Source organism: Eptatretus burgeri, chromosome 1 (assembly GCF_056783735.1).
Source record: "Eptatretus burgeri isolate ZD-2024b chromosome 1, Ebu_testis_v1, whole genome shotgun sequence".
Taxonomy (NCBI): Eukaryota; Metazoa; Chordata; class Myxini; order Myxiniformes; family Myxinidae; genus Eptatretus; species Eptatretus burgeri.
The window spans coordinates 137087153-137103963 of record NC_140961.1 but is presented as its reverse complement, the minus strand read 5'-3'; the positions used below and the strand labels follow the sequence as shown (position 1 = coordinate 137103963).

At 44.5% G+C, this 16811-nt stretch overlaps 1 protein-coding gene across 8 annotated transcripts in view; it reads right to left on the bottom strand.

Moving 5' to 3' along the window:
• Positions 1-2433: 2433 nt before the first annotated feature.
• SETX (senataxin) overlaps positions 2434-16811 on the bottom strand; it is a 185346-nt gene continuing 170968 nt past the window's right edge. For 6 of the 8 annotated variants that reach the window (XR_015062741.1, XR_015062740.1, XR_015062738.1 and 3 more), the window contains 3 exons: positions 15374-15645; positions 14494-14581; positions 2434-3525 (listed from right to left, as the gene is read on the bottom strand). Coding sequence is in view for 2 of the 8 variants with exons in the window: in XM_085899758.1 (XP_085755884.1) it covers positions 3364-3525; positions 14494-14581 (250 nt within the window). In the remaining 6 variants the exon portion in view is untranslated. Of the gene's footprint in view, positions 3526-14487; positions 14582-15373; positions 15646-16811 lie in introns of those variants that run through there. The other 2 variants (XM_085899758.1, XM_085899765.1) reach the window with 2 other exon arrangements.

Here is a 16811-nt window from a genome sequence, read left to right as displayed (position 1 = left end):
GCTGAATCAACCCCCTGGTGTTAATTCAGTGGCAAACAGGGCTCAAACTCAGGACCCCAGGATCCCAAGCCACCACCCTAACTGCTAAGCCAACAGCAGGTTTGTACTTTGGGTAAGGTGCCATTATAATTACTGTACCAAGGGTTCAGTTTTGCTTAAAAATTGGGACATGAGTAATTATTGGTATGGGAGTGGGTGAGAGTGACTCAGTGGTTGGTAAGTGGATTGGTTTGGAAACCAGAATTGTCTTGTGATGTTGATGTCTTAAGTGTAAATAATTGAATTGTTTGGAGAAAGAATGTGAATTATAACATGGAAGCAGGCCATGGCAGTGTCGGAACACGATCACCATTTTTGCACTGTGATATTTGAGAATTGAATGGCAACAGGGGAGGAAATGAGATGTTGGATTGTGTGGATGGGGAACATATGTGGGACCGCAGGAATGGATCAAGCTCTGGAGGAGTGGTGACTTACCCCCCCCCCCCGAGGTAATTTGTCCCTGGCAGCCGGTGGTGTCTGGAAATGGGGACCCGTCAGAAGGGAGGATTGATTGGGCGACTAGTGGGAAGGAGACCCTTGGCGACCCTGGATGAGGCCGAGAGAGGCTGGATGGTGTGGAGAACCTCCCTGGTGGGGCGTACAGCATCAGGGCCATTGGCTGTCAGGGAACGAATAGTTGAAGAGGGGTTGGAGGGGGGGGGGCAAAGAAGTCATGTTGGGCGACTTGTTTTTGGGACTGCGGGCACCACAACCAGAAGTGCCTCCACCATCTTGTTGTGCGGTACCTCCCTGCTGACTAGTTGAGGACCACACATGCATGTAATAACATTTACGCCATGGTCTTGCGGGGGTTGGAATGAATGATTGATATTGGGTTTATGTGTGCGAAGGTTCACTGGATCCATGTCACTAACCTGTACCAGAGACAGGAATTTCATATGAAAGATAGGATTGTTTCGAGTAGCTTGGTCCGTGGACGTGTAGAAGACATCTCAATGTAAGTTAAGTAGGGAAATTAAGTGTTATGTGTCACCACACGTGGGGTGGTGCTGTGTTCATTAGGAAGGGGTTAAGGATAATTTCTTCCAGTGTATAATTGCCCCTGTGACCTTTTCCGATGTTTTTGCATTTCAAGATCGGTGATAAAAAGGGATCACATCCTGAAAACAACAACCACCGAGCTGCACATCCAAGCAGGCAAGAAACCCTGCCTTCAAAATAAATGACAGGGAACAAAACCACACCCCTGGAGTGAATGATCGATGGGCGTGATTTCAGGGAGGAAAAACTGAGGTTCGGAGTGGAACACAAGGGAGATGGAGGTGCTGTGAGGAATGCAGTTGAGGCGTGTAGAAGGTTCAAGACGAGAGGACATGAGTTAGGTTTGGAGTGAGAGACGAAGGAGAACGGGACAGAAGCGAGAGAGACAGGACCGGCGGTTGAAAGAGGAGGGCATTACGGCTGGCTTTCCCTCACCACAGTGAAGAAGACTGCACGATTCCTGTGTTCGTGCTGAGGCGAATTGGCTCACGTGGAGGAACAAGACACTGGCAATCGACTTTTGGCTGAATTGTGTGGGACCAGCCTCGAAGCCTCGTGTTGAGCCATTGTGGGAAAGAGACGGTGCCATTCAGCAGAGAGCAGCAGCGTCGGTGAGGACGATCGAAAGAGGAAAGCTGCATGGCGTTCTCTGATCCTTGGAGTTGAGCATTTCCGCCTGAATTGCCTTCTGTATGTTTACCTGCCCAGAGTGGCTGGGTGCCATTTTGGGTGCATTTTCCCAAGCAGGACGACGTGGCTTGACCCGAAAGCTCATAAAAGATCACTTCTGGATCCAAAGCTAAGTGCCAGAACAAAGGAGGGATTTTTCTTTGTTGTATTCTGTCACCTTGTCTGTATTTAAGTCTGTGTGGAGGTGCCTCAAAATTAGGTTTATTTTACCTCACTTTCCATCTCATTTTTATCACGTTTTGAATTCTCGCCATTGTAAATATTTTACTTATATTCATAAAACCCATGTTTATTTAAGTTGCTTGTATTTGTCTATCTGTTGTGGGTTCGAGATAAACCCCTTGGTGCTGTGCTTGCATGTGCTACCGTCCTGGTGAAGCGCCAAGCTGTTTCTTTCACACGCTCGCCATAATCTCCGAGAATCTCGGCTGTAAGCCTCCAAGGGAGAAATCATTGTCCAGGTAGGGGCAAACTCACTGGACACGACAATACATAAGACTCCTTTTATTTAAACTACGACAATGTAGAAAGCAAGCATTTTGATTGGCTGGCGGCGGGATTCAGTCAAAATTCGGAAGAAGTTTAAAGAAAGGAATAAGCGTGTACTTTATTTATTCATTTTTATTTTTCAGAAGTAAAAAAAAAAAAAAAATTCTTTTATGAAGAGCAATTCTGTCTGGTAGAAGGAAAAATACAAAGTTTTTTTTAATTATTATTATAATAATTTTTTTTATTCAAAACATAAATGCAATACGGCCAACAAGCCGAATGGAGACCAAACAACTTCTTCTGTGAAGTTTTAATGTTATCAGTGCAGTGGTCTCAGAAAAACATGTCAAAAATTACGGCAGAAAAAAATAAAATATATATATATATAAAACCCCCAACAAGGACAACAGCTCTTAGCCTCGAAAGTGTACACAAAATAAAACAAAGAATAACATGTTTCCCAGCATACCGTCTTGAAAACCGAACAAGTTCTGGATTTAAAAAGCACGAGTGAATATTACACACACTCGGAGAGCTTAACACTGGAGAGCCCTATTTGCATTTGACCAGCAAAGAAAAAACAAGTGAGAGGCATTGTAGGACCACTTGCAAACAAAGTGGTCATTCAAAAATCCATTCGTGGACTTCCTGATCTGATATGGCAGTCCCTTTAAAACAGTACAAAAACTGGCTCTATCAGAAGGTAAGAGATGAGAACAAAAAAAGGTGAATGAATGAAGAAAATAATGAAATACGTTCGCAGCAGACAGAATATGAAGCAGATGCATCCTGGAGGTAGCCCTGACTGGGATATGATTGAGGCCAGTGTATTTGGTTGATTCAGCAGGTAAGACTCATCAGTTCTAAAACAGATTAAAAAGTGACGCAAAGAAACAGTCACAGGGAGACTTTCACCCCATACCTGCAGATTAAAATCCTTTTAAGGCTTGATGATGGAGGGCGACAGAAAGGTGTCTATAATCGTTTGCATTTCAGCAGCTCTTTCTTCTTATCTGTCAACTCTTCTACTTATTTATCAGTTCCCTGAAAGTGAAAACTTTTGTGCTGGGCTAGCATTCTTTATGTAGCAACCGGTAATTGTTATCCCCTTTATTTCGTCTAATTACTCATTTCCGTGGTTCAGATTTTCGACCCATCATCTTCAAAACAAATTCTCCTGGGCCTGCTTGTTCTTTCTTGAAGTATTTTCTTGACATCACTGCTATATGTTGCCTGTGTCGTGCTCACAATGACATTGCGTTGTTCAGCATCTGTGATAAGGGCCTTCCAATGGGGAAATTTCTGTACGGATCGAAGAAAACAAGGGGTAGAGGAGGTTGAAGGTTAAAACAAAGTAGACAAGGTTGGAACCAGAAAATAGCATAAAATGACCAAACATCTGCCACCGATAACATTTATACAGGGCGATTTTTGCATTTCAGAACCCGAAATAATTCCCGTCCATACACACATTCCCAGAAGAAGAATGACACCACATTACGATGCCACAACAATCCTCTTTTGGTTTAGCATCACAATATCTTTCGACATTTTACTTTTGTTGTGGGATAGTGATGGAACAACGTCAAAAGATATCATGATACTAAACCAGAAGAAAATTGTTGTCATATTGTGGCATCGTAATGTGGTCATTCTTCATCCATCACAACCTCACAACAAAAGTAAAATGTCAAAGCATGTCGTGATGGTAATCCATAAGAGGATTGTGGTGTCATATTGTGGCATCGTAATGTGTTGTCATTCCGACCTCGTTTGGTTGATATTTTTTTTGAAATTTCAACCCTCTGTTTTTACATTTTTCTTAAAAAGTTTTTTTTCTTCTTGTTTCTGCATTTTTTTTTAAAGTAATAAAATGCTTAATGTTTCACAAATTTTATTATTTTGGTATGGATTAAATACATCTGTGTTATTAACTTCGGTTTCTGGTACATTCTACCTCGTCCCCCCTCAATCCTGGCTTTTGTCTCAGTCCACAATGTGGATTACCACCACTGAAGTGAAAATAAATAGAATGCTCACTGCAATGTGTAACCCACAGAACCTGGTGTAGCTGCCGTACGCCATCTTGGTTAGTAGTCGATGCTGGGTGAAGGTGATTTCCATTATGCATTTGCATGCAATTTAGAACGAAACACGATCGCGTTATTTTTTTATCTTTTGTGCAATAGTTTTCAAAAGTAAACATTATCATTTTACACCAACAAAAGGCAGTGTGTGTGTGTGTGTGTGTGTGTGTGTGTGTGTGTGTCTCCTCCATAACTCCAAAACCATAAAACCAAGCAGCCTGAAACTTTGCATGCATACGAAGAAAACTCCAGGGAAGTGCAAGAGTGAAAATTGGATGTTTGGGTTTATTAAAACACTCCTTTTGAACATAATTAACGGCCTTATTTAATTATGTCCTTCATCAGGTGATCCTCAGCCACCTCACCCTCTGGGTCTTAAGGCGTTTCCTGGGTAACTTCGCTGGGGTCTGAAACCACCATGTTCTTTGGCCTGCTCAACCATGCCTTGACTTGGAACAGGCCACAATGATTTCTTAACAATAAAGTTTTTTTTTTCTTTTTCTACTTTCATCACTCATTATCGAATGCCTGTTCATCATAGCTACGGATTGCTGGGTTCATTGCAATGATTAAAAACACCTGGAGACGTCATCATCCGTTGTTGTATTTCATTTCCACACATGCGATCACCCGAGTTTCTCTTAAACTAAGGAGATTACAAAATTTAAGTTCCAGAATCAAACTTACAAGCAGCTCTGACTCCTAAAAAAAAAAGGTGTTCATTTGTCCAATTCGGACATATTTGACATTTTGAGCATCTCCGGGAGGTGTATGTTTAATGTGTTGCTAATCACACGCCAAACGATCCGTTTCTTCTCAACGGTTTTGTTTGAGTGCTCGCTTGAGTGCTTAAGCCACTTGGCGAGTACTCTGAAGCTGCTTGGTTCTTCGTTTCGGTAAAAGTACCCATGCTGTCAATGGAACATTGATTAGACAGACGTACATTTCTGCCTGTGTTGGGCCCTGCGGTGCCGTGCAGTGGGTGCCACAGGAGCTGTCTCATCTGCTGAAAATGTGCAATTTTATTTTTACAGGACCGTTTTGTTTAACCTTTTTGTGCGATCTCGCAATACAATCCACCACTCACTTCGACATCGATGCATATATAAAAACAAGAAGGTCCATCCGACCAGGTGTTTGCCGCAATCTGGTTGGGAAGGCAGACAGCAGAGATCGACATTTTGTGTTCTGTGCCTTGATATATTTTTCAATTGAATTTTTTTAATTTCCCATTTGAATTCCTCTTTCAAAGAACTCTGTTTAAAGGTAAATCTTTGCGTTTGACTTTTGGGACATCTGTATGTTGAATGCAAATGGTTTCCAGATCCGTAACAATACATTCAAACGACAGTTATGTCATTAAGTATGTGTGTAGTCAGATCCCCTTCCTTTTGTCTTGTGGGAGAATCAAAGGCGTGTGTTGTGATTTCTTTTAGTTAGGTTATTACATCAAATAAACCATCCCATCTGCATGACCCCTTCGGCCCGTCACCACCCGCTGGCTGCTCGTACCTTGACTTGACGAGAGGGCGTCTCGCGGTTCCAGTTCTCGGCTCCCACGAACATTTTAACTCTTGTACGATGACCTTCGTGGTGCTGACACTGTTACTTGTCGAGAACGAAGCCACGTGGAGGACTAACTGGGTCTCCTGGCAGGGGCCTAGGCCCCGCCCCGGAAAGATGGGCCGGAGGACCCTGTCCAATCAATCAGAGGCGGACAGTGAGGTGCATTTTTGCCAAGGGCCCCTCCCTGTGGAGAGAGGCCAATAAAATCTCCGAGACTGTAAAAAACGGTCCAGTCGAGTTTGCTTTCACGGTGGCTTTAACAGGGTTCTGGAGTTTGCTTTCACGGTGGCTGTAAGCAGTCAGTTTTGTTTCACGGTGGCTGTACGGGGTTCTGGAGTTTCACGGTGGCTGTACGGGGTTCTGGAGTTTCACGGTGGCTGTAGGGGTTCTGGAGTTTCAAGGTGGGTGCGACGAGGAGTTTTAAGGAAGGATAGAGCGACCCTGACCTCCCTCCGTGGACCCCAATTGTTCACCACCCGAGCTCCGCCAGGAACCACGAGTCCCTACGTGCGACTGGGGACCGGACCAACGACCTTTTTCAGGTGCCACATCGCGGAGCATGCCCTTCCTCATACGGTCAGGTACACCACCGAACTCTGACCCCCAGCTTGTCTCTCTCCACGGCTGTGAGGGTCCAATAAAGACTCTGGGTTTCTTTTCATTTTGTGTGTGTGTGTCTGCGTGTGGGCCTGTCTTGTAAGTAGATCTGAATAAGTGTTTTTGCTCATTGTAAATATTCCTTCTTGCATATTCACATTAAGTCTTGCCTTTGTCTTTTTATTGTAAATAAACATTTGTAGAAATATTCCCAGTCCGTTTCTGTCCCTTTTTGAATTGGTCCAGCATGGTTCGGATCTGAGTTTAGGCGGGGTTTATCCCCGATAATCCGTTCATTCCAGCCGGCACGACTTTGGCAGTTTCCGCTCGGCTGCACCCGAACAGGAGTTGGTAGTCGGTAGTTGGAACTCTACCGCAGTCGGTAGAGTAACCCGGTTCGAGTAAGACGTGCCGAGGGCGTGGTTTCCGCGGTAGTCGAAATTGCGTAGTTAATTAGGTAAATTGGTTATAGACAAATAGACCCGACGCTACGCGGTTGAAATATTGGCAACCACGGTTGGTTAAACGAATCGCCGGCTCGCGGAGTTATCCGAGTGACAGCCTACAATTCCGGGGAGTTTGGTGGGAGACGATGCAAACCTCCCCCACCTCGTGGTCATTCTCGCCACCGACCCCCGGCTCACAACAGTATTTTATGTGCGTGTGTGTACGTATATAAACTGTATTACCATAACGGAAGTGTGTGTGTGTGTGTGTGTGTGTGTGTGTGTGTGTGTGTGTGTGTGTGTGTGTGTGTGTGTGTGTGTGTGTGTGTGTGTGTGTGTGTGTGTGTGTGTGTGTGTGTGTGTGTGTGTGTGTGTGTCATTGATTGGTACCTACATATGTGGGTTTCAGAATGTGGAATGGAGTCCTCCCAGGGTGGGCTCAAAGTATCCACCTTCATTTCAGTAAGAAATCACGATTCATGGACCAAGCTGTGAAGTTTTCTATTCTAAAAGTTTTGTGCCGAGGGCTCGCTTCAGGATCGTTACTGAGCACTGGACAGCTTCCAACTGTTGTTCGTTTGTAGTGATATTCCCAGGGATGGTTTTTAATATCTCTGTGTGGTACTTCGTCATCAGTCCCGTGTGGTTCTTCATAAATCACTAGTACAACTTTGGCATTCTTCAGCTTTCAGTATCTTTTCACTTCATCCTGAAGGTCTTGGTATTTGTTCATTTTCTGATTTGTGCATGATTAGTCCAAAATCACTGGTATTAACACCTGAATTAGCAATGCCTTCTTATCCTTTTTTTTGTACCCAAGTATGATATCTGGTTGCAACGCTTTGTTTTCGATGTCCACGCTCGATGGGATCATGAGATCGTATGTGAGCGGTACTTCCATGTTTTCAGTGATTGCTTTTGGTTCATGTTCCCACAAATTTTCTGGAACTGGGATATCAAAGTTTTTGCAGATGTGCCAGCAGATTACTTTATTTTCTGTTGTGTCATCATGTTATACAACTGTTCTGACTTATTTAAAAAAAAAATTGTGTTCAGTCATAAAGCACCACATATCATTCTCTTTGCTAACCCCACCTCCACAGCTCACGTGTCTTTTTTTTTCCTCCTCTCCCCAACCCTTCTCTCACTGTCCTCTCGCTCCGCCTGCCTAATAAAATGCAGCACTCTCTCCCACACCTCTGTTGCTCTCTTTGCGTGTGTGCGTTTGTGTGTGTCTCCCACATGCACACACTAATTTCATTAATCCCTCCTCCCTCCTCCAGTGAATAGTAACGTTTGGTGAGGTGTCGCTCTCCCCACCTCTCCCCCTTTCTCGCTCTCCCTTTCCCCTTCCTTGCTCCCCCTTCTTTATCCTCTCTGCCTCCTGTCCCCCCTCTCACCCTAAACTTGCCTCCTTTCTCTCTACCTCCCTCTTTCTCCCCCCTCCACCCCCTTATTGTCCCTGTCAGCAAAGCAATGGGTTGTATTTGCTAGTAGTAACTATAGCAATTTCCTTTTCACAATAACGATCGAGAACAAATATTGTTTATTTGGGAGCATGAAGAAGTCGGGGTGTTTTAAGGAAGCGTACGGAGATCAAATCTGCCTGTTTATTTCACTTTTTTAATTGGTCAAAATTGAAAACATGAATTTACCTGTCAAAAATGATGCAAATCAAATTGTTGAAATATAACCAACTTTATGTACAGCAATACCCAAATTGTTAGCAGAGTGAGCAGCCGAGAGAATGTGCATGTCTGCTGCAGGCAGGGTGATGAATCAATGTGTGTGCCGTCCCTCGGATGGACGTTAAACTGGACATCCCGTCGTACACTTACCTCTAAGCTGTCTAGCCTGGGTTTGACTACTGACCCAGCTATAAACTATCCACCCAGTGTTTCACATGCAGGGTGAGGAATCAATGCGAGTGCCATCCCTTGGATGGAGAATAAACTGGACGCCCCGTCACACAATCGCCTCGAAGCTGTCTAGTTATCGCTGGCAGCAGCTGGTTCGTGAAACACTTGGGTCAAGCATCCCTCGGCCGAACTGATAAGAAGGTGGGAGAAGGTGACGTGGCCGTAAACATAAATACACTCGTTAATCCTCCCTACATAATTGTTACAAATGTTATAAACCAATTTGCGAGCAACAAACAAATCGATTTACCAACAGGGTTCATGTGATGAACGCCAAATGAGAAGCTGCGATACTGCAGTGATATTTCAGAGTAAAACTACACCATTCCTGTTCATCACAATTTCAGAATACCTGTGCAAAGTCTTTCCAAAACCCTCCCGTAACAGATTGGAGCAGTTTATTGCTGCACAAAATGTAATTTTAACATTTATTTGGCTCTTTCAATCTGGGATGCATTCAAAACCACCTTGATCCACAACCAGAGTCAGCCAAGTGAGGCTAACGAAAATGGTGCCGCTCATTGCGGCGACACTTTTCACGGGTTATGAGCATTCTATTTATTTTCAATGATTTATTTATTTTGTTATTTTGGAATGGATTAAGTCAATCTATGTTATTAAATTGTTTTAGTACTGGTTTCAGTTGATTTGGGTGATGATTTGGATAGGTATCGCTTTTGGAATGGCTCTGTCCAGCATCCATTTCCCCCCCTCATGATCCTGGGTTAGTTTGGTTAAATCCACATTTAAGTTTGATTTCTTTTTGTAATAAAACGATTAATGTTTTATTTACTTTCAATTTTGGGTTGCGTGTACAAGCCCAGAGACAAAGTAACTTCCTCACATTGGAATCACCATCATGGCTTCAGCAGTTGTTGAGGTAGATCGGGCTACAGTTTTACATTGTTTTGAGAGGCGAATAAGAAGAAGTACAAATTGGCGATTTAACGATCTCTTAATTATGTACTGTTTGTAATGTACCTTTGGTCCCTTTAGACTGCTGAGACCCCTTAGATCTTTAAAGACCCTTTGAGACTCCAAGACCCAAGACCCTTAAGACCCCCAAAACCCTAAAGATCCCCAAGACACCTAAAACCCCTAAAATCCTGAAGACCCTTAAGACCCCTAAGATCCTTTAAGACCTTGAATGAAGACCATTTAACACCCCCAATACCCTTTAACACCCTCAAAGACTGTTTAGACCCTTATGACCCCAGAGACCCTTTAAGACACCAAAGACCTGGGAGACCCATAAGACCCCAAATACCCTAAAGTCTCCAAGACCCTTTTTTAACCTTTCAGATCTGTTCGACACTTTAGATACCTTTATATCCCTTCACCCTTTAGACCTTTTATACTCTTTAGATCTGTACTCCCGAGACCTTTGACCATTTAGAGCTTTAGACTACTTGGACGTTATTTATATGCTTGACCCTTTTCACGTGCTTGAGGGATCAGACACTTTCGACCCCTTAAAGATGAACTACTATTGGAATGCACCCTTTAGACCTTTAGACCATCTAGAACCTTTTAAGCGCACACTACATGAACATCTATAGTCTTCTTGCAAAACACAGACTATATTTTTTTCAGCAAGTAATGCACAAACTTGACCCACCCAGGAGATGGGTACCATGCTAGTCTATCAATATGTTTATATAAAAACGAAAAGCAGGGTCCGTCCGTGAAGCCGTGTGACTATATGTCTATTAATTACATACTGTATGAACATCAGTTGCAGACAACACTTACATCTATTGATTACGTACTATTGGAATGTTCCTTTCACGGTGAAGTTGTGACTAAATGTCCATTAATTACGTACTATTTGAACGTTGGTTGCAGACTACACGTACATATGTCTATTAATTACATACCATTGGAACGTACCTTTCACGGTGAAGCCGTGTGACGATATGGCTATCAATTACCTACTGTGTGAATGTCAGTTACACCCTGACTGCACACACGTATGTTTGTTAATTACGTACTATCGGAATGCATCTTTTGACCCCTTACACTGCTGAGAACCCTTCAACCTTTGAAGACCCACAGGACACAGATACTTAAGACCCCTTAAGATCCGGAAGACCCAAAAGTCCCCAGGGACCCAAAAGACCCAAAGGAAACAAAATATCCAAAACTATCCAGATGGCTCCTAAGGACCTTAAAGACCCTGAAAACCCTTTTAAACCTCTTTTACCTTCAAGACCCTTAAGACCCATTTTACCTTTAAGTCCCGTTCAATACTTTAAATCCCTTTATCCTTGAGACCTTTTATACCCTTTAGACCCCGAGAACCCTTAGCTCTTCACACCCCCAAGTCCCTTTAGACCCCTTAGACCTCAACATGATTTATACCTCTTTCACCCTTCAGACAGATTAGATAGCTTGGATCTTCGACTATTTACAGCTTTCGTCCACTTGGACCTTTTCAGACCCTTTTTACATGCTTGAGTGATTAGACTCCAACGACAAATGGAACGTACCCTTTAGACATTCAGAACATCTCAAACCTTTCAAGCACACACTATATATATATTTCAAGTATAGCAGGGGTTGCCAAGCTTCTTTTCAATGTGAGCCACTTGATTAATGAAATATTTCAAGAGTGACTAAAACATGAATCGAAAATATATGAATTGATAAGGGTACGAATTTAGTTACTGCAGTTCAATTACAAAAATTCATATTTGAAGTGAAGGAAAATTGATCTTTACTTCATTGTGAAACTTGAAACTGCATGCACTGTTCATCAGGACTGCGTAATCTGGTGTGTCAGTACTGAGATGGTAACTGTGATGGAGTCCTGCAGATGCTCGTCTGTCAGACGGGTTCGAAATTTAGATTTGATGCACTCACTTCATGTTGGAAAAGGCAGATTCACAAAGATAGGTCTCGCCAAAGAGGGAAGCCACTTTCATCGATACTTTGTAAATGTTACTCTACTTTTCAGTATCCACGAGACTCCAGAAATTTGTGGCAGACTGCATTGATTTCAACTGAATGTCATTTTGAAGGTGATAATCTCCATCTCCAAAGGGACACAATCAAGGACAAAGAGCACACTCATTTGTTCAGAAATGTCACTAACATCAACTTCCATGAAGGGGTTTGATGTGAACATCACACGGGGTTCAACCTCCTCAAAAATCATTAAATCTGTCATTAAACTCTTGGCCAAGCCTGGTCAGGAAATCACTGAACTTGGCAATGTCCATGATTCCAACAGTAACCACATTCTCTGCTCGTGTTTGGAGCACAGAAGGAAAATGATGCATTTTCCTTTACTGGACTTGTATCAGAAGGTTAAGCTTCGACTTGAAAGTTTTCACTGCACTAATCATGCCGGCTAATTGTCTTCTGTTTCTCTTGGAATCCACAGTTCACGGCGTTCAATGTTTCTATCATATGTGTTAGAAATGCCAATTCAAGCAGCCACGCAATGTTTGATAATTTAGTGGAATCTTCGTTTCTTGACTCCACGAAAACTTTAATTTCTGGAAAGAGTGAAATAAATTGACAAAGTATCGCTACAATTAAGGAAGGACTTTTCCTATAACACAATTTGCTGGCTCCCGCAACCACACCTCTCTCTGTCAGCGGTTATTGTTGTTGTTTAGCATTGTCAGTTCTGCTCAAATCGGCCCACTGTAAATATGGAAAGTTGGACTCAAGATTGTTTTGTAAGTGCGACAACTAAATTAACTTTATTATTGTGTTAATGTGGAGCGTGGTGTTGGCTTAATGATTAGGGTGGCTGGCTTGGGATCCTAGGGTCCTGAGTTCGAGCCTGTCATCCTTCCGAGGTCAGTGAAATGAGTGTCTTACCAGTGTACTGGTTACCAGTGTACTAACAGTTACCAGTGTACTGGTCCCGGTATATATGCCCTGGTTAGAATAGGTGTACCATATCCCTGTGTCGTAAGAGGCGACCAGGGTTGGCTTCAGGAAGGGACATAAAATATTTCCTCAAGAAGGGAACCATGATTGCATGGAGCCCGCAAAAAGCTAACCCCCTGCTCAGCAGGGAAAAATGGCTGTTTTTTTTATTGTGTTCCTGTCTATTAAGACCATTAATTTTTTTGACCATATGAATGCAGCTTCTTCTCCATGTTTTAATGCTTTAACCAGCTACTCAATGACAGCCGCCAAGCTAATGGTCGCTCGTGATCTACTTGTTGGAGATCCCTCATCTATAGTCTTCTTGCAAAACACAGACTATACTTTTTCAGAAAGCAATGCACCAACTAACCCACGTGGGTTACATATTCTCTGGGCACTCTGCAATTATATTACTTTAAAAAAGCTGAAAGATATCAGACAGACAGAGAGAGAGGGAAAGAGAGAAAGAGAGGGGGGGAGAATGGAGAGAGGGGGGGAATGGAGAGAGGGGGGAAAGGAGAGAGGGGGAAAGGAGAGAGGGGGGAAAGGAGAGAGGGGGAAAGGAGAGAGGGGGGAAAGGAGAGAGGGGGGAAAGGAGAGAGGGGGGAAAGGAGAGAGGGGGAAAGGAGAGAGGGGGGAAAGGAGAGAGGGGGGAAAGGAGAGAGGGGGGAAAGAGAGAGGGGGGAAAGAGAGAGGGGGGAAAGGAGAGAGAGGGGGGAAAGGAGAGAGGGGGAAAGGAGAGAGGGGGGAAAGAGAGAGGGGGAAAGGAGAGAGGGGGAAAGGAGAGAGGGGGAAAAGAGAGAGGGGGAAAAGAGAGAGGGGGGAAAAGAGAGGGGGAAAGAGAGAGGGGGGGGAAAGAGAGAGGGGGAAAAGAGAGAGGGGGAAAAGAGAGAGGGGAAAAGAGAGGGGGAAAGAGAGAGGGGGGAGAGAGAGGGGGGAAAAGAGAGAGGGGGAAAGAGAGAGGGGGAAAAGAGAGAGGGGGGAAAAGAGAGAGGGGGGAAAAGAGAGAGGGGAAAAGAGAGGGGGGAAAAGAGAGGGGGGAAAGGAGAGGGGGAAAGAGAGAGGGGAGAAGAGAGAGGGGGGAGAGAGAGAGAGAGAGAGAGGGGGGAGAGAGAGAGAGAGGGAGAGAGAGGGGGAGAGAGAGGGGGAGAGAGAGGGGGAGAGAGAGGGGGGAGAGAGAGGGGGAGAGAGAGGGGGGGAGAGAGGGGGAGAGAGAGGGGGAGAGAGAGGGGGAGAGAGAGGGGGAGAGAGAGGGGGAGAGAGAGGGGGAGAGAGAGGGGAGAGAGAGGGGGAGAGAGAGGGGGAGAGAGAGGGGGAGAGAGGGGGAGAGAGAGGGGGAGAGAGGGGGGAGAGGGGGAGAGAGGGGGGGAGAGGGGGGAGAGAGGGGGAGAGAGAGGGGGAGAGAGGGGGAGAGAGGGGGGAGAGAGGGGGAGAGAGGGGGAGAGAGAGGGGGGAGAGAGGGGGGAGAGAGGGGGAGAGAGGGGGAGAGAGGGGGAGAGAGGGGGAGAGAGGGGGAGAGAGGGGGAGAGAGGGGGAGAGAGAGGGGGAGAGAGGGGGAGAGAGGGGAGAGAGGGGGAGAGAGGGGGAGAGAGGGGGAGAGAGGGGGAGAGAGGGGGAGAGAGGGGGAGAGAGGGTGGAGGGAGGGGGAGTGAGGGGAGAGAGAGGGGGAGAGAGAGGGGGAGAGAGAGGGAGAGAGAGGGGGAGAGAGGGGGTAGAGAGGGGGGAGAGAGGGGGGGAGAGAGAGAGATTATTGGTGTGGTGGTTTCAAACCTGTAAGGTTTTCAAGTGTCCCACAATAATGAAACACAACTTGGCACGAGTGAGGGCAACATTTAGTCGATGTTTGTCTTCCAAGAATCTGTGAGGAGATGGAGAAGAGGCAATAATGTCGAGTCAGGAATGACAAAAAGCTAGAATTATACAAGTTAAAAGTAATCGAAAAAAAGTAACCGAAAAGCCACTGTACATCACCCGAGCAGAGGCAATGAGACGAGACAAATGGTCACGGTATTGATCGGGCCCAACCTGGACATTGCATAATATATACAAGGTCATAGAGGATGAGAGGAGTGTCATGTGGATTAAATAATGTTGATTTAAAAGCAAAACTAAGGGCTCTGTCAGTGTCGATCACCTTGATTATCATTCATAAAAGTTGGCAACAACATTCTGCAATGGGATTATGATTGTGGACACAACCAGGAGATACATAAACATATACAACCAGGAGACTCCTCGATACGAGATAATATGACACGTAACCAAAGACATTGCATGGACTTGTGACGAAGATTATGGTATTACACATGAAGTAACCTCAGGGAGGAAAAATTAAGTTTCAAGGAAGGGATGAGGAAGGGAAAATATGTGGTTTACCTCACCCTAACCCGAAATATTGATGTCGTCTGCACAAAGGGGGCATTCTACGTGTGCAGACGTAAAAAATATAAGCTTTAAATATTTGATGATGTGGATTCTGAGAGAGCTATATATTCAAGAGCACGAGGTTACAATGATATGCAAACCAAAAGACAAACTATAAATGTTGCATATTCACAATAAACTTAAACTATGACCAAAAAAAGGCAAGTCACATGACCCCAAATGCAATAGAATGAAATATGCAATACTTAAAGTGTGCTGTCATTACACCGACTGAGGAAGGAAAAAGGGACGTAGCTTGCTTGGCGAGGAGCGACACAGCAGCACCCTCTGCAGGTTTGGCGCAGCAACGAGGAGAAATGAAAACTCCTCCTCCCTGATACCATGAAGCAATTTGATTGGCGTCTGCCTTTAGAAAACACTCCTCTCTCAGCAATGGGTGCCAACAGCTCTGTACAATCAGCCGTTCTACACGGAAGGCTTTTCCAAAAAGTTACATGCTGTAACAAACTTTTCCATGCATCTCCCACCCGACCGCCCCTGTAATGTTAAATGTCAGGCAATGAGCACCTTGCACCTCAAGGCCTTATGTGTGCTTAACAAGAAACATTCAAGAGACAGATAACAGAGGAAAATATGTAAAGAGTTAACGAGGGATAATTAGGTCACAGACACATAACAGAAAAGAGAAGGGCACTCGGTGGAGCGCATACCTCCTCCCAGCAATGCCTGACCAACGAGAACATATCGGGCCCAAGACATTTTTGAAATACCGTGCTATCCAGTACTATATCGTTTTTGGCTCCATCTCTCAATAGCGAAGAATCACTGAAAAAAAATTTGTCAGATCTGGATTCGGATCTTCACCAAAATCGAATCAATTAGTCCTCGTCACACACCCAACCTGTCTACGAAGTTTCGTGTGAATCCATCCACAACCTTTTGAGATCCTGTGCTATGTATCGGTTTTGGCCCGATCTCTCAATGGGGAAGAATCACTGGAAGGATTCTCAGATCCGGATCTGGATTCAGATCTTCACCAAAATTTAGCGTTGCTGTCCTTGGCCTGTCACCAACACACATAAAAAAAAAAAATTCAGAACGATTGCTTGAAAACTGTTTGTCACACGATTTTTGGCCACAAACAGACAGACAGACAAACAAACGCTACAGACCAACACACTTGGCGAAATTTGTTTTCACCAAGTAACAAACATACAGAGAGGGGTGAAACCATAACCTCCTTCACCTTCGGTGGTGGAGGTAATGAAAGGATCACAATTAAATCTATCTTGACATACTTCGACACATTGTGATTTGTGTACACAAATACCGTACTGCATCCATCCCCGCAACAATACCGCTCATTTCCGGTCACGTGCTGCTGCTCGAGGTGAAATGGAAGAGTGCTTTTTTTACATTTTTATTTTGCAAACCTCAAATCACATCGATGGGGTGGGTGAGCAAGTGTGTGCGCTTGTTGGTGTTGTTTTTGCGTTTCCGGGGCACGGACACGGCTGGTTTCGTGCCCAGGTTTGGACATGATGAGGTGTTGGTTGTGTGAGTGTTGGGGTTCTCGTTTGGTGTTGTACACATGTGGATGTGGTCACCCTCCTTCTTTATCTTCCTCAACAAGCGCCAACGTTGAGGAAGCCCAAGAAAGCTTATTTGGCTGAAAGCTTGTCACTCTTAACATTGGCCTGAAG